Below are 18,614 nucleotides of genomic sequence, written 5' to 3'. Positions count from 1 at the left end.
AGATTTGCTCGGGAGGATTTAAACTAGTAAGGTCGTGATGGTGGTGGTAGGGGTGGGGGTAGGGGGAGACCCAGGACATAATGAGGAAACAGGTCAATCTGAGAGTGGTACAGTTGAGAAAAGAAGTGAGTCAAATGGTCAGGTCAGGCAGGAACAAAGCAGAGACCAAGGTAGGACTGATAAATTAAACTGCATTTATTTCAGTGCAAGAGGCCTAACAGGGAAGGCAGATGAACTCAGGGTATGATTAGGAACATTGGACTAGGATATTACAGCAATTACAGAATGTGACTTAGGGATGGACAGGACTGGCAACTTAGTGTTCTTGGTTACAAATGGAAGGATAGAAAGTGAGGCAGGAGAGGAGGGAGAGTGCTGTTTTTGATTTGGGATAGCATTACAGTTGTACTTAGGAAGGATGTTCCCAGGAATACATCCAAGGAAGTTATTTGGGTGGAACTGAGAAAGAAGAAAGGGATGATTACCCAATAGGGATTTTATTATGGACGGTCTAATAGTCAGTGGGAAATTGAGAAACAAATTTGTAAGGAGATTTCAGTTATCTGTAAGAATAATAGGGTCATTATGATAGGGGATTTTAATTTTCCACACATAGACTTGGACTGCCATAGTGTTAAGGGTTTAGATGAAGAGGAATTTGTTAAGTGTGTACAAGAAAATGTTCTGAGTCAGTATGTGGATGTACCTACAAGAGAAGGTGCAAAACCTGACTCACTCTTGGGAAATAAGACAGGGCAGGTGACTGAGTTGTCAGTGGGGGAGCCCTTTGAGGCCAGCAACCATAATTCTATTAGTTTTAAAATAGTGATGGAAAAGGATAGACCAGATCTAACAGTTGAAGTTCTAAATGGGAGGAAGGTTAAATTTTCAGGATTTATACACTTTTTTTATAGATATTTTTATTAGAAATTTAACATTTTAACAAGTTTACAAAAATAAACAAAACTCTCAAGTACAAACATTGATATACAAATAAATCTTAAATATATAATAACCAAAATTTAACAAAAGAAAAATACCGAGAGAAAAAAAAGCAAAACTCAATTAACTACTAAGGGCAACACGGTGGCACAGTGGTTAGCACTGCTGCCTCACAGCGCCTGTAGACCCGACTCAGGCGACTGACTGTGTGGAGTTTGCACGTTCTCCCCGTGTCTGCGTGGGTTTCCTCCGGGTGCTCCGGTTTCCTCCCACAGTCCAAAGATGTGCGGGTCAGGTGAATTGGCTAAGCTAAATTGCCCGTAGTGTTAGGTAAGGGGTAAATGTAGGGGTATGGGTGGGTTGCGCTTCGGCGGGTCGGTGTGGACTTGTTGGGCCGAAGGGCCTGTTTCCACACTGTAAGTCTAATCTAAAGTCTAATCTAATCTAATCTACTAATCTAACCTACAATTAACCAGAGTGTATAATTGAGTCTCTTACATTTTTCAAATAAGAGAAAGAAAAAAAAGGGAGGGAGAAAAAAAAACAACGGATAACATAGAAGTTGGATAGTGAGATACATGCTCGGAATGTGTTAACATCATATGTAACAAAACCCATATTCGTGCGGGATTCCTCTCCCAAGGGACCCCGGACCAGCCATGTTTGTAATCTCAATTAAATAAAAGCCCTTGTTAGGATAGTCAAAATATCTGTGTAGAAGTTATAAAATAATTTGGTCTTTCAGTGCACCATATTTATAAAGAAGTCAAGGGGAGTACATTCCATAATTAATCTGTGTCAATTTGAAAGTCCAGGGGGGCCCTCAGCCACCCAGTTTACCAAAATATTTTTCCTTGCACAGAAGGAGAGAATAGAAAATAGTCTCTTCCTGTTTGACATTCCAGGTGCACCACTTAACCGACTGATCAACCATAATCGTCCGGGTAAATCCGAGACCCCTTGGGAGGGGAAACCCTATCCAAAACATCCCGAGCATAGAGCATATAAAATTCACAAAAATAAAGGTTCCCTAATACACTCACAACAGTATAATAAAAAACTATTTCTAAATAATAAAAAAAACATATTTAAATGGAGATGGTAAGGTCCTAGGGAATGTTGCTAAACAAAGAGACCTTGGAGTGCAGATTCACAGGTCCTTAAAAGTGGAGTCGCTGGTAGATAGGATAATGAAGAAGGCATTTGGTATGCTTTCCTTTATTGGTCAGAGTATTGAGTACAGGAGTTGGGAGGTCATGTTGTGGCTGTACAGGACATTGGTTAGGCCATTGTTGGAATATTGCATGCAATTCTGGTCTCCTTCCTATCAGAAAGATGTTGTGAAACTTGAAAGAGTTCAGAAAAGATTTACAAGAATGTTGCCAGGATTGGAGGATCTGAGCTACAGGGAGAGGCTGAACAAGCTGGGGCTGTTTTCCCTGGAGCGTCAGAGGCTGAGGAGTGACCTTATAGAGGTTTACAAAATTATGAGGGGCATGGATAGGATAAATAGGCAAAGTCTTTTCCCTGGGGTCGGAGAGTCCAGAACTAGAGGGCATATGTTTAGGGCGAGAGGGGAAAGATATGAAAGAGACCTAAGGGGCAACGTTTTCACAAAAAGGGTGGTACCTGTATGGAATGAGCTGCCGGAGGAAGTGGTGCAATTGCAACATTTAAGAGGCATTTGGATGGGTATATGAATAGGAAGGGTTTGGAGGGATATGGACCGGGTGCTGGCAGGTGTGACTAGATTGGGTTGGGATATCCGGTCGACATGGACGGGTTGGACCGAAGGGTCTTTTTTCATGCTGTACATCTCTATGACTCTAACTTTCAAAAGCTGATTGAGGGCAGATGTTTGCAGATAAAAGGACAGCTTGAAAATGGGAAGCCTTCAGACATGAGTTAACAAGAGTCCAGGGACAATATATTCCTGTTAGGGTGAAAGGAAAGGCTGGTAGGCATAGGGAATATTGGATGACAAGAGAAGCTGAGGGTTTGGTTAAGAAAAAGAAGGCAGTATATATCAGACATAGACAGGTATGATCGAGTGAGTCCTTAGAAGAGTATAAAGGCAGTAGGACTATACCTAAGAGGGAAATCAGGAGAGCAAAAAAGGGGCAGGAGATAGCTTTGGCAAATAGGGTTAAGGAGAATCCAAAGGGTTTTTACAAATACATTAAGGACAAAAGGGTAACTAGGGAACAAATAGGGCATCTCAAAGATCAGCAAGGCATCCTTTGTGTGGAGCCGCAGGAGTTGGGGTAGATAGTAAACAAGTATTTTGCATCAGTGCTTACTGTGGAGAAGGACATGGAAGATATAGAATGTGAAGAAATAGATGGTGACATGTTGAAAAATGTCCATATTACAGAGGTGCTGGATGCCTTGAAATGCATAAAGGTAGATAAATCCCCAGGACCTGATTAGGTGTACCCTAGAACTCTGTAGGAAGCTAGGGAAGACATTGCTTGGCCGCTTGTTGAGATATTTGTATCATTGATAGTCACAGGTGAGGTGTCAGAAGACTGGAGGTTGGCTAACGTGATGCCATTATTTAAGAAAGGTGGTAATGACAAGCCAGGGAACTATGCACGGTGAGCCTGACGTCAGTGGTGGGCAAGTTGTTGGAGGGAATCCTGAGGGACAGGACTTAGATTAGATTCCCTACAGTGTGGAAACAAGCCCTTTGGCCCAACACGTCCACACCGATCTTTCGAAGAGTAACCCACCCAGACCCATTTCTCTCTGACTAACACATCTAACATAATGGGCAATTTAGCATGGCCAATTCACCTGGTCTGCATAACTTTGGACTGTGGGAGGAAACCAATGCAGCCAGGGGGAAAATGTGCGGACTTCACACAGACAGTTGCCTGAGGCTGGAATTGAACCTGGGTCCCTCGTGCTGTGAGGCAGTAGTGTTAACCACTGAGCTACTGTGCCACCCTTTTTTACACATACTTGGAAAGACAAGGACTGATTCGGGATTATCAACATTGCTTTGTGCACGGGAAATCATGTCTCACGAACTTGTAAAAGTAACAAAGAGGATTGATGAGGGCAGAGCGGTAGATGTGATCTATATGTGCTTTAGTAAGGCTTTTGACAAGGTTCCCCATGGGAGATTGGTTAGCAGGGTTAAATTTCATGGAATACAGGGAGAACTAGACATTTGGATGCAGTACTTACTTAAAGGTAGAAGACAGAGGTTGGTGGTGGAGGGTTCTTTTTAAGACTGGAGGCCTGTGACCAGTGGAATGCCACAAGGATCGGTTCACTACTTGTCATCCTTTATATAATTGATTTGGATATAAACGTAGGAGGTATAGTTAATGAGTTTACAAATGACACCAAAATTGGAGGTGTAATGGACAGCGAAGAAGGTTACCTCAGATTACAACAGGATCTTGATACGTTGGGCCAATGGGCTGAGGAGTAGCAGATGGAATTTAATTTAGGTAAATGTGAGGTGCTGCATTTTGAGAAAACAAATCTTAGCAGTACTTATACACTTAATGGTAAGGTGCTAAGGAGTTTTGCTGAACAAAGAGACCTTGGAGTGCAGATTTAAAGCTCCTTGAAAGTAGAGTCGGAAGTAGATAAGATAGTGAAGAAGGTTTTGGCATGCTTTTCTTTATTGATCAGAACATTTGATATAGGAGTTGGGAAGTCATGTTGCGGCTGTACAGGGTGTTGGTTAGGCCACTTGTGCAATATCCTATCGTAAAGATGTTGTGAAACTTGAAAGGGTTCAGAAAAGATTTACAAGGATGTTGCCAGGGTTGGAACATTTGAGCTATAGGGAGAGGTTGAATAGGCTGGGGCTGTTTTCCCTGGAACATTGAAGGTTGAGGGGTGACTTCATGGAGGTTTATAAAATCATGAAGTGTATGGATAGGATAATAGACAAGATCTTTTCTCTGGGGTGGAATAGTCCAGAACTAGAGGGCATAGATTTAGGGTGAGGGGGGGAAAGATATAAAAGGGACCTAAGGGACAACTTTTTCACACAGAGGGTGGTGCATGTATGGAATGAGCTGCCAGAGGAAGTGGTGAAGGCTGGTACAATTGCAACATTTAAAAGGCACCCAGATGGATGTATAAATAGGAAGGGTTTAGAGGGATATGGGCCAAGTGCTAGCAAATGGGACTAGATTAGTTTGGGATATCTGCTCGACATAGACGAGTTGGACCAAAGGCTCTGTTTCCGTGGTGTATAGCTCTATGACTCTTTGACTGTTTGAGTGAGATTGGATAGCACACAGTCACAAAAAAAAATCATTTGTGATTTTGATTTTCACATTTCAATACTGTGGCAGGAGAAAAGCCTGATCAGAGAGATTCAGAGTTCTGAGAGATGGACATGTGTTTGAGATACAACAATATTGCCAATTATTTTGGAGAGAAAATGGATGTCAGCGATGTGGTGATGGCTTCAGGATGGAAATGTCTCTTGTGGAATGGGTCAACAAAAATAGCTTTGAAAATGAGTTGTATAGTATTTGGCTTTGAAAAGGCATAATCAAGCATTGACTATCAATCTCTGATGCTTACCATTCTATTAAAAGTTGTTAGTCCTGCACCACTGTATCATTGGAACACATTGATGAGAGTATGCTGTTTAGCTTCTTGATCCTTATTCTCTGTTCAGTGGGATCGTGGCTGATCTGCGACCATGTGCATCATTGTGACATATAAAGTTCTAAGATTTAGCTCATGGGCAACAGAGGCCTCCTAATGTAAGGCTCCTTTTGTTGTGGATGTGAATAGAGTGAGTTGGGAATATTTTCTTTTTAACAGGCTGATTTTGTATTTCAGGATGAAGGAAATGTAAAAGAGATCAACATCACACATCACGTGAAAGAGGGGTCAGAGAAAGCAGATCCATCTCACTTTGAGTTGTTGAAAGTACTTGGTCAGGGATCCTTTGGAAAGGTCAGTGAATCTTGTGACTTCAGCACCCTAACCTTGAGAAGGAGCTCAGAGATGTCAGTGGGGAGAGATTGGAAGGGTCAATGTGGGGGTCATGTTCCCCCAAGGCACATTGTGGCAGCTGTTGGTGATTATCCTGCTTTTTCCAGTTAATACCATCTCTAGACCTATCTTTTGGTTTCCATCAGGCGACAGATAAATCATCCAGCCCCATGCCCTGCTTTGTTAAAAATTGAAGCACGTGGATTTGGACAGATTTCAATCTTTCAACTTTTTAACATCCTACCTGATCAAAACTATGATGATTTCTACATTTTTCAACAGTTGGCATGAAAGAAATATAATTTGTTTGCAGCCAATGTCGATCACATCATAAGTGTATTTTTAATTTTGTAAATTTATGAAATCTTAAAATTCTGTAGCCTGGAGCTAAATGTAGGCCAGAATATGAAATGTTAATCTTGCATGAACTGCACTTAGCAATTTAATATCTTTTCCATTGATTTTTAAAAATCCTGATTGACTCAAAGAGCAAACGGCCTCCTAGATTTGTAATTTGATTCAAAATGCTTCCTAATTCAATAGTTAAATCCTGAATGTTTCTTGAATGTTTGATAAGTGTGCTAAAACGTTACCTGCTCTCTAAAGAGAGCATTGTTGACTGTTTTAGAATACTGTGTTGTCTTATGGTTTTGGTTCTTAACAGCTATCATTTATATTTACAACTCTCTAATGGATGTGAATTATCTCTGGCTGTTGCCCCTGTGAAAATCATTTTGTTTTTCCATAAAATGAGCATTTTTCTAACTCTTGACCTTCTTAATTTTACTGATAACTTGAGGAGCCTTACCAAGGTTTCTACTCTCATATCTCTTGGAGTCATGAGAGTATATAAGCCTTCTTAACATCTCAAAAAACAATCTCTCGTTAAGGAACCTGAGAGAACCCCTATAAGGCCTGTACAGAATTACTAATTAATCTCTCAGTGAGTTCCCTTGGTAACAGGTAATGATCTGCTCTGCTAGAATTCATTACCTAAACCCTCTATAAAGCAGACCCAGGGATGGATCTGTAGACCTATCTGTCTCGGGCTGGGACTAACCAATGTATGTCCCAAATAGTCGCTCTGTTTCAGTGTTCAATAATAAATAATATTCCTTTTCACCTGGGCTTCCTGACTTATTATAGAATCCTTAAGTGGTCCAACAGAAGCTATAATTTATAGTTTATATATTGCATTTACAGGTGTTTCTGGTGAGAAAGATCAAAGCACCTGATGCAGGTCAGCTCTATGCTATGAAGGTTTTGAAGAAAGCCACATTGAAAGGTAGGATCTTGCTGAGCACACTAAAGAACATTGATCATCGAAGAATTAGCAGAAGGTCTTATGCAGGTCTTTTGAGGCTGGGGAGAAAGCAATATTAATGTGTCTTGGATTTTGTATTGGGTATCTGCTATGATGTGTTTAGCCTTGTTTCAGTCACAATTTTGCTTTATTTCAGTTCGGGATCGTGTCCGGACTAAATTGGAACGAGACATCTTGGTGGATGTAAATCATCCATTCATAGTGAAGCTGCATTATGGTGAGTTTTGTTTTTAATCTCTTGGTAGGCAACAACAACAAAGTACTGGTATGATTTAGACTGAAAAAGTAATCGGCTGATAAGATCTGGTCAGCCTGTTGCACTAATAATGATTTTTGTATTTGACAAGATTGGACAAGTTCTGCATTGAACAGAGTTAATCTTTGTCACTAGAGGTTCGATTTGATAAGCTGAAGCACTGTTACGGTGATTATATACACATGGGTGGTGTAAAGCTTCATATGATGGCAGGCAGCCTTAAGTCAGTTCCAAAATGTCTTTTTAAACCTTTTTATTTATTTCTCAGGATTCAGTTTGTTTATTAGAAGTTTGGAACAAATAATCCAGTAAAAGTGGATGCTGGAAATCTGAAAAAGGACAGAAAATGCTGGAAATAATTAGCAACCTCGTGGCATCTGTGGATAAAGCATTTGTGTTTCAGCATATTTAACTTCCACTATAATTGAGAAAAATATCTAGATTCTAAACAAATGTACAAGTAGGGAATGTTAGAAGGGAAGAAAGAACAAAAGTGAAGGTCTATAATTGGTTGGAAGGCATGCAATAATAAATGACAAAAGGGATGGTGGTGCAAGGTGAAAGGAGCTAATTTTGTTATCAGTAAATGTACAAAAGATTGGTTTAAAATTGGTCTATGTCAGAAAATGCAAATCATCACTGACAGTTGTCATTCAAAAACATGAAAAATATAGGAAGTGCAGAGGCAAGCTGAAAAAAAAGAGGAAAAGGTTATGATCTTAAATTGTTGAACTCAGTGTTGAATCTAAAAAGCTGTAAGTTGCCATGTCAAAACATGAAGTACAAGGGGATGAGGACAGAGGAGTAGTGGGAAGTAAAATTAAAATAGCAAGTGACCAGAAGCTTCAGGTCAGGCATGTGGATTGAGCAGTGGCAAATCATCAATTTATGTGCACTTCTTTCAATTTATTATATAATATTCAGTACTCATTATGTGATATCATCTTCATTGGCAAGACCAAATGTAGATTAGGTGACAGTTTTGCAGAACATGTTGTTTAGTTCACAGGTGCAATCTTGATTTGTGGGATTATTTGTGATTTCAATTCTTTATCCTACTCCCAAGTAGGACAGCCACCTATATTGTTCCAATGTAGCTCGATTTAAGCTTAAATCGCACAACTTCTTCTTTTCTTCAGCTTCTTATTACAATTCTGTGAATGAACCATTGAGTTCAACAATTGCACAGAAGAAACACTGGCCTCATTTTAGATCAAGTCATCGAGTCATACAATATAGAAAGAGCCTATCAGCCCATCTATGATGACCAACAAACACCAAACTGTGCTAATCTACAGTTGGTCCATGGCCTACTATGCCCAGTCAATTTAAGTCTTATCCAGTTGCTAGCTAAATGTTGTGAGAATACTGCCTCACCACCCTCTTAAGCAGCATGTTCCACAATTCTGTGACCCTCTGGGTGAAAACATTTTTCCTCAGATCCTCTCTAAACCACTTCCTCATCGTCTTAAATGTATGCTCGCTGGTCTTAGACAAGTCTGGCTTGGAAAAAAAGATTCTCATGATGTATCCTATCTAGGCCAAGGGACCTATCATTCATTGTGTAAATCCTTCCCTTATTAGACCTCCCAAAATGAGCCACCTCACACTTATCAGGATTAAATTACATCTGCCATTGCTCTTCTCAATTAACGAGCTAATCAATATCAGACTGCAGCCTCAGACTATCTTCCTCGCTACTAATATTCATTTTGTCTGCAGACTTACCAATTATATCTTTTACATTCACATCTAAGTCATTAATGTACATTACCATCAGCAAGGGTTCCAATGAAACACCACTGGTAACAAGCTCCCAATCACGAACATTTCGCCATTATCTTTTGTCTCCTATTTGCAAGACAGTTTGGATCCAGATGCCAGCTTGCGTTGGATCCCATTGGGTCTTACCTTATCGATCAGCCTTCCATTTGGGACCTAGTTAAACGAAACACATCAACTGCACTACCCTTGTCAATATATTTAGCCATCTTTTCAAAAAGCTCAACTAAATTAGTCAGATAGGATCCCTGCATCAAATCCATGCTATTCCTGTTCAATCCTTGTCTTTCCAAGTATTGATTAATCTTGTCCTTCAGAATTTTTTTCCAATAATTTTCTTACCACTAGCATCAGATTAACTGGTCTGTAATTATCTGAACTGGCCCTGCTGTCCTTGAACAAAGGAACAATTAGCTATCCTCCAGTCATCTGACATTTTACCCCTAATCAGCGATATATTAAATATCTCTGCTAGTGCTCCAGGAAGCTCCTGCCTTGCCATTTATAGCAGCCTGAGATTCATCTCATCAGGCCCTGGGGAGTTATGCACCTTTGTGCTTGATAAAATATCCAATACTACCACCTCCTTATTAATTTTGACATGCTCTAGAACCTCACCATCCCGACTGAAATCTCCAGCTACAATGTCTTTCTCCTTTGTGAATATATTCAATTACGACCTCACCCATATCCTCTGGCTCCACAAACATATTGCTCCTTTGGTCTCTAATCAGCCCCACCCTTTCCCTGGTAATTCTCTTACTATTAGCATACTCTTAAAATGCCTTGTGGTTTTCTTTAATCCTATCTCTGAAGATATTTTATAGTCCCTCTTTGTCTTCTCATTTATTTTCTAAGCACCCCCTTGCACTCTCTTGTCAGCTGAGGACCTTTCTTCTTTTATGCTCTGTATCATAGAGTTATAGAGTCAGAGAACTGCACAGCATGGAAACAGATCCTTCAGTCCAACTTGTCCACACTGATCAGAATCCTAAGTTCAAACTCCCTTTTCTTTTTTTGTGTTCTTTTTCTGTGTGACTTCCTATTATTTATTGTGGTGGTAGCTGATAGACGAGATACTACATTTGACATTGACACCATTTCTAGACACACATTTCTTTCTTTACTGGATCCAGTTTTAATCTTTTGCATTGCATGTTTTGCTATACATCATTCCTTTTGCAATTTCTTCTCTCCTTCCTTCAATGCTATCATAGACCTTTCTTGTTTGTGCTTTACTGCTTCCCTTTTTCTGCTTAAAATTGTATTTGCTTAAAATTTATTACACCTTGGAATCTTTTCCAGTTCTGATGCCGTGCTTTTGGCCTGTAGAATTAACTTTGTTTCTGTTGTGACAGATGCTATTAAAAAATGTTCTTTATTTTGAACTATTATGCATGGCATATAGGTGTATACTAATCAACTTAGTAGATATAACAGTCATTGAGAAAAATATTTTCCCATATGTGACGAGCTGTTAACATTCATTGGAGCACTACTAAACTATTCAAACTTTGTCACATAATTGTATCTTACTTGGGCTGTGCTGGTGTCTCGTAGGAAAATGTCAAGCTGAGAATGGTTAATGCTAACACTGGATATCTCAAATGGTAGTGTGATGGGTAGTTTGACATCATCATTAGAACTATTTCCTCATTTCACTTTTGACTGGAGGCATTGCATCTGTATGCTACTTTTGATTAATTGCACTTTTAAAGTGTTATCACATGTTTCAAAGTCAAGCCTGCATGACTTGTTCATTATTGCTGAATTAGTTTCAGGAGATGATGTGCATGTCTTTTGTTTTATTTGGCAGCTTTTCAGACTGAAGGAAAACTGTACCTTATCTTGGACTTCCTTAGAGGAGGTGATCTTTTCACCCGACTATCTAAAGAGGTCTGCTTCATCTTCCTCTTTCTCTAGTGTGATAAACTGTACAGTTAATAGCAATGCAGTGAATGTTGTGTAAAGGTGATTTGAAATGCAGAGGGAAAATATGGTTGAGAGTATGGTTTGCTCTGTATTGGTGAGATCTCACCACATTACCCCTTATTTGTAAGACCATAAGATGTAAGAGCAGAATTAGACCATTCATTCCATCGATTCTGCCCTCTCCACTATTTGATCATGGCTGATATGTTTCTCAATCCCACTCAACCCCATTCTTCTCCCTGTAACTCTTGATCCCCTTACCAATCAAGAAACTATCTGTTTCTGTTTTTAAATACACTCAACTACTTGGCTTCCACGGCCTTCTGCCGCAATGAATTCCGCAGATTCACCCACCCTCTGGTTGATGGAATTCATTCTCATCTCTCTTCTAAACTGTTGCTCCTTGACTCTGAGGCTGTGCCCTCGGGTCCTAGTCTCTCCTGCTTATGGAATCATCTTCTCCACATCCAGTATATCCAAGTCTCTCAGTATTCTGTAAGTTTCAATGAAAACCCCCCTTATCCTTCTAAACTCCACAGAATGCAGACTCAGAGTCCTCAGCTCCTCCTCATGTGACAAGCCCTTTGTCCCTGGGATCTTGTAAACCTCCTCTGCACCCTTTTCAGTGCCAGCGCATCCTTTCTTAAATATGTGGCCCAAAACTCCTCACAGTATTCCAAATGTGGTCTAACCAGAGCGTTATTTTGTTCAGCTGTACATCTCTGCTATTGTATTCTAGCCCTCTTGAAATGAAGACTAACACTGCATTTGTCTTCCTAACTGCCAACCGAACCTGTATATTAGCATAAAGTGAATACTGAACTAAGACACCCAAGTCCCTTTGCTCATCAGATTTCTGAAACCTTTACCCATTTAGAAATAGTGTATGCTGTGGTTGCCTGATCCCTCCCATAGTATGATTCTAAAGGCTTCCTACTGATCATCACACTATATGCTTTTTCTTTTGCTTTTATGATGGCCCTGACTTCCCTCATTTGCCATGGTTGCCTTATCCTTCCCACAGTATGTTTCTTCCTCCATGAGATGAATCTCTGCTGTGCCTTCCCAATTATTCCAGAAACTCCTGACATTGTTACTTCATTGTCTTCTCTGCTCGGGCTCCCCTTCCAATCAATTCTGGATAGTTCCTTCCTTATGTCTTTGCAGTTACCTTTACTCAGTTGTAATACTGTTATATCAGATTCCAGCTTTCCCCTGTAAAGCTGCAGGATGAATTCAATCAATGTGTAATCTGATCCTAAGGTTTCCTTCACCTTAAGCTCTCTATTGAGTCTGACTCATTATACATCCCCAAATCCAGAAATGCCTGTTCCCCAGGGGCCTGACTACAAACTGCTTCAAAAACTATTTCATAGCAATTCCACAAAATTCCTTTTCTTGAGATCCATTGACCAGCCTTATTTTTCCAATGCACCTGCATATTGAAGTCACCCTTTTCTGTCACTGATTCATTTTCTTCCCCATATCCTGGCTACTGGTAGGAAGCCTGTAGATCCTGATTTATTTTCTTCTCCACATCCTGACTACTCTGAGGAATCTTGTACGTAAGTTCCATCAGGGTCTTTTTGCCTTTGTGGTTTCTCAACTGTACCCATACAGTTTCTACAGTTTCGAACTCTGTCACTTCTTGCTATCGATTTAATTTCATTTCTTATGAATAACGTAACTTCACCCCTCTGCACATCTGCCTGACCTTTTGATCCAGCCATGATCCCCTTATAGCCATTACTCTATGATATCCACAATTTCATACCTGCTATTTTAATGGATGTTTTGTATACTGTGTGCTTTTAATTAGAATACCCTCAAGTCCTGCATTGACTGCGCCCCCTTTTATTTTCAGTTGGAGCACTAAGTACCGAGGGCACTGTTTTTATTGCCTTTTATGCTAATAAAAACGTTTGTTTTTAAAATTGAATTTTAACATTGGATTGAACTCTGGAACTTGGATTAATTCTTAGTCAACTGGGAAAAATAGAAAAAAATCCCATCTGCACCATAGGTCTCTTGAGAGCAGAAATAAAGAAAGCATTATGTCTGGATATCTCAGTTTCCAAAAAAGGCTGTGTTGTGACATTAAGCATACCTCATTCACCAATTCTCAAAAGATCATTGATGAAATGACCAGAATTTTAATTCTGTCCATTTTAATCTCTTCCTCTAAGGTAATGTTCACAGAAGAAGATGTTAAGATATATTTGGCAGAGTTGGCTTTAGCCTTGGACCATCTTCACAGTTTTGGAATCATCTACAGAGACCTGAAACCAGAAAAGTAGGTGGTAGATGATTAGACTGTTGCACTACTGCTGCACACTTGGGGTATGGAAGTTTAGATTCAATTTGAAAAATATACTGTAAGAAATCTGCTGAATGTGATTGTGTTCAAAAACACTCATCTTGCTCATCCTCTAGTCAACTAAATGTAAAGAGATAGTAACTGAAGCACCCAGAATAAGTGCAAATGGGAGGTGATGGCTGAGTGGTGTTATTTTCAGACTGTTAATCCAGAGACTTAGATAACGTTCTGGGAACCTGGATTCAAATTCCACCATGGCAGATGGTGGAATTAGAATTCAATAAAAATCTGGAATTAAGAATCTAATGATGACCATTAATCAATTGCTGATTGTCGGAAAAACCCATCTGGTTCACTAATGTGCTTTTGGGGAGGAAACCGCCATCCTTACCCGGTCTGGCCTACATGTGACTCCAGACTCACAGCAATGTGCTTGACTCTTTACTGTAGTCTCGGAAATAAATGCTGCATAGCCAGCAACACCCTCATCCCGTGAATGAATTAAGAAAAAATTGAGCCCATGATTATTGAACAGAGAACAATTGACACCTGTCAATGTATAAACTGTTCTCTATTCTCAGTTTTGTAGATCACGGTTGTCACCTGGAAGGTTTGAGTTTTTGGGAGAGGCTGAATAGGCTGGGGCTGTTTTCCCATATTTGGAGGCTAAGGGGTAACCTTATAGAGGATTATAAAATCATGGGGGACATGGATACAGGGAATAGCCAAGGTCTTTTTTCTACAGTGGGGGAGTCCAAAATTAAAGGGCACAGGTTGAAGATGAGGTTGGCTGTCTGACGGAAGGCAGAGAGTTGGGTTAAAAGGTTCTTTTTCGGAATGGCAGCCGGTGACAAGTGGTGTCCCGCAGGGTTCAGTGTTGGGGCCGCAGCTGTTCACATTATATATTAATGATCTGGATGAAGGGACTGGGGGCATTCTAGCGAAGTTTGCCGATGATATGAAGTTAGGTGGACAGGCAGGTAATACTGTGGAAGTGGGGAGGCTGCAGAAGGATTTAGACAGTTTGGGAGGGTGGTCCAGGAAATGGCTGATGGACTTCAACGTGAGCAAATGCGAGGTCTTGCACTTTGGCAAAAAGAATAAAAGCATAGACTACTTTCTAAACAGTGAGAAAATTCGTAAAGCCAAAGTACAAAGGGATCTGGGAGTGCTAGTCGAGGATTCCCTAAAGGTAAACATGCAGGTTGAGTCCGTGATTAAGAAAGCGAATGCAATGTTGTCACGTATCTCAAGAGGGTTGGAATATAAAAGCACCGTTGTGCTACTGAGACTTTATAAAGCTCTGGTTAGGCCCCATTTGGAGTACTGTGTCCACACACCTCAGGAAGGACATATACTGGCACTGGAATGTGTCAAGCGGAGATTCACACGGATGATCCCTGGAATGGTTGGTCTAACATACGAGGAACGGCTGAGAATCCTGGGATTGTATTCATTGCAGTTTAGAAGATTAAGGGGAGACTTAATAGAAATTTACAAGATAATACATGGCTTGGAAAGGGTGGATGCTAGGAATTTTTTTCCGTTAGGCGAGGGGATTAGGACCTGTAGACACAGCCTTAAAATTAGAGGGGGTTAATTCAGAACAGAAATGCATAGACATTTCTTCAGCCAGAGAGTGGTGGGCCTGTGGAATTCATTGCCGCAGAGTGCACTGGAGGCCGGGACACTAAATGTCTTCAAGGCAGAGATTGATAGATTCTTGATGTCTCAAGGAATTAAGGACTACAGGGAGAATGTGGGTAAGTGGAGTTGAAATGCCCATCAGCCATGATTGAATGGCGGAGTGGACTCGATGGGCCGAATGGCCTTAATTCCACTCCTATGTCTTATGTTCTAAATGAGAGGGGTAAGATTTAAAAAAGACAGGAACAGTAACATTTTCAAGCAGAGGGTAGAGCGAATTGTCAGAGGAAGTGGTGGAGACATGTACAATTACAACATTTATTTGGCATCTGGATGGGTTTATGAATAAGAAAGGTTTAGAGAGATATGGGCCAACTACTGCTAAATGGGACTAGGACAGACTGGGATGATTGATCAGCATGGATGAATTGGACTGAAGAGTCTATTTCCACTGTATGATTCTATGAATCTAAGATTTAGTATGGGCAACAGCAGCTCATCTCCAACATAGAATCCATATTGCAAGTTTTAATTTGATGCACATTTTCAAATTATTTGCTAGAAGGTTGCTTTCTTTTTGTCATTTGATTTAGCGAATTTAAGTGCTTGACAGTGGCTTCGCTGAAAAGACCAACCAAAAATGGTCATTCTGGCCAAAGTAAAAGGATTAAATATACTGTGGGGTTGCGAGCTGCTATTTGGTAGCTGGATGGGTTGTGTGTTAGATTTTTTGGTGCTTTCAGGGTTCAGAGATGGGTTTGAAAATTAAGGTATTTATTGATTAAATGGGATGGAAACTGGGGAGGCCGTCACACTCCTTGATAAGGCATTCATGCATCTCCTAGACCATGAGAGAATTTCAAGTTATGTTTTGACACATGCCATGACTTCATCTGGTCATTCAGTGTCTCCTACCTTGTAAGTAGGTGCATGCAGTGTGAAACTCCCCCGATAAAGTGTTCAAATCATATTTCAGTTCTAATTACAGCATCAGCATTTCAAGTATGCCCCTTGAAATAACTCTACCGGGACTGGTATCCTGTCACCTTCATTTACATGTGAGAGTCCTTGACACTGATTCAGCTCCCCTTGAGCCAGCTCTCAGAGTGAACAGGATGTCTGAAACTCTATTTATATCTGTCAGCCAGGGCTTCCTGTTTGAATCAGATTAACAGGTCCAATCAGGGAACTCATATTCTCTGAAGCCCACCTGGCTAACCTCGTTACATTCACTACATCCCTGCCCTTCTGAATCTGAGGACAAATGCCTGTTTTTTTTTGTAGCACCTTCTGGGGTGTTTTAGCACCGGGTCAGGTTCCTTCAACTCTGCCTCTGATACAGGTAGTGTGCAACGCATGGTAACTTGTCTCTTGTGCCTAGAGTGTCTCAGAAGAAATTCATTCTCCTTTTCAGGCAACAACATTTGCAGTGTCCAGCTCAGATTCTGAGGTATCTTTAACATTTGACAGAGAGGGAGAACCGACAGGTTCTGGAGCAGTTAGAAAGGCTGTTGATGAGCCGGGCATGTTTTACTCTGTCACTGTTTGCAAGTTTGCAGCTTTCTCATGGTCCACGACCGTTGCACCTGCCTGAACTTTATATGTCTCTGGACCTGATGTCAGCCTGTGGTCCACACAGAGATTTTTCCATGGTTCTTACACCAGATTCCGTCCCCTGAAGTAATCTGTCTCTCTCACTTAGCAGTGACTTGTGTCTGGCATTGGCATTCCTGATGCTGTTTCACCCTCCTTCCTGATCCAGGAAGATCAGATGTAACTTGGTGTGGAGTCTTCTCCTCATTAGCAACTCTGCTGGAACTATCCCTGTAGTTGCATGAGGAGTGGTCCTATAATCAAATAGGAACCAGGACAGTTTGGTATCTAGTGAAGCAGTAGGCTGTTTCTTTAAGCCTGTCTTCAAAATTTGGACTTCTGTTTCTACCAGACCATTAGGTAATGGATGGTATAGAATTGTCCTTACATCGTTGAATACCATTCAACTTTAAGAAATCCTCAAATTCCCTCCTGGTAAATGATGACCAACACTTCCAGGTATCTGTGTATTGCAAAGGATGCGTGCACTTTATCTATCATTGTCTCTGTGTTTTATGAATGAACTCTATGCATATCCAGCCACTTCGAATGAGCATCCACAATGACTAAGAACGTTGAGCCCATGAAAGAACGTGCGTAGTCAACATGTAACTGAGTCCAGTTTATCCGGTTTATCCGGCTATTCCCAAGGACATGTGTGCATTGCTGGTGGTACTTTTTATCCTTATTGGCACTCCATGCACTGCTCCGCCAATGTGTCTTTGTCTGCTTCCAATCTTGGCGGATATACATAACTTCTTGCCAGCATCTTAGTTTGGAAACCCATGGATGGCCTGTTGGAGTTCAGCCAGGATCTGGCAGCTATCTTTTGCTCAGGACAATCACTCTTGTTCCCCATAATAATATGCTGTCCTTTCCTGTAATTGGTATCTCCCGGTCCAAAAAAGTTTCAATTCTGGTTGCAATAGCCCTTTGGTTTCCCCCATCATCACCAGTTGTTTCAGTTTTACTAGGACCAGACCTTTCTGCATCCAAAGTCTGATATTGTCAGCTGTGACTGGAAATCTTGTCCACAAAATTGAAAATCATTCCAGTGACAGTACTATTCTAGGTGTATCTGCCAGCGGGATGCAGCTCAATGCATCTGTATTTGCTACTTGGCCTTCCAGATAGAGTTCCAAAATGTAATACTTGTAATTAGTATTAGAACCCACCAAAGGATTCATCTGAAGTTATGGATGACACTGCCTTGTCCTTTTTAAGGAGACCTAGAAGGAGTTTGTTGTCTTATTATTAGTAAGTGGTGCCCATAAAGGTATTGGTGGAAATTCCTGACTCCAAATATGACCACCAAATCTTCCTTCTCTATCCGGATGTATCTGCACTCTGCATTAGCTGAAATCCTGGATATATATGGCATTGTGCATTCCTCTCCTTTGAGCTAATAGTACCCTGATGCCATATGGGGAGGCATGACATGTCAGTACCAGATCTTCCTTGGGATCATAATGTGCCAACAGCTTAAAGGATAATAGCTATTTCTTCACTTCCCTGAAGGCTTTGGTTTGGCTTTGTGGCCATTTCTAAGGCTGACCCTTTTTTAAGAATTGATGCAAAGATGCCAGGAGGAAGCTAGGTTTTGTATGAACTTTCTGTAATAATTAACCAGCTCAAGTAAAGATTTAAGCTCTGGTACAGACATGGGCACCTTTGATCCTTCTCACTTTGTCTTTCTGCAGGTGCATCCAGGTCTTGTCAACTCTATAGACCAAGTAGGTCACTTGGACTGCCTGAAACACAGATTTTTCCCTTCTAAGGCAAATGTCTGCCTGGGAGAAACATCTAAGGACTATGTACCAGATCTCTAATTGCTCCTTATTGGT

The 18,614-nt window shown here is 40.7% G+C and overlaps 1 protein-coding gene across 3 annotated transcripts in view; it reads left to right on the top strand.

The window, feature by feature from the left end:
* Positions 1-18,614, top strand: part of rps6ka1 (ribosomal protein S6 kinase a, polypeptide 1) — a 234,132-nt gene that overhangs the window by 140,071 nt on the left and 75,447 nt on the right. For all 3 annotated transcript variants that reach the window (XM_060847548.1, XM_060847547.1, XM_060847549.1), the window contains 5 exons: positions 5,764-5,880; positions 7,123-7,204; positions 7,380-7,460; positions 11,098-11,177; positions 13,400-13,506. In XM_060847548.1, the coding sequence (XP_060703531.1) occupies positions 5,764-5,880; positions 7,123-7,204; positions 7,380-7,460; positions 11,098-11,177; positions 13,400-13,506 (467 nt within the window). The remainder of the gene's footprint in view (positions 1-5,763; positions 5,881-7,122; positions 7,205-7,379; positions 7,461-11,097; positions 11,178-13,399; positions 13,507-18,614) is intronic.

The sequence above is a fragment of the Hemiscyllium ocellatum genome, chromosome 30 (assembly GCF_020745735.1).
Source record: "Hemiscyllium ocellatum isolate sHemOce1 chromosome 30, sHemOce1.pat.X.cur, whole genome shotgun sequence".
NCBI classification, from domain to species: domain Eukaryota; kingdom Metazoa; phylum Chordata; class Chondrichthyes; order Orectolobiformes; family Hemiscylliidae; genus Hemiscyllium; species Hemiscyllium ocellatum.
Note: the sequence above shows the minus strand (reverse complement) of the source record. Positions and strands in the feature narration are given on the sequence as shown.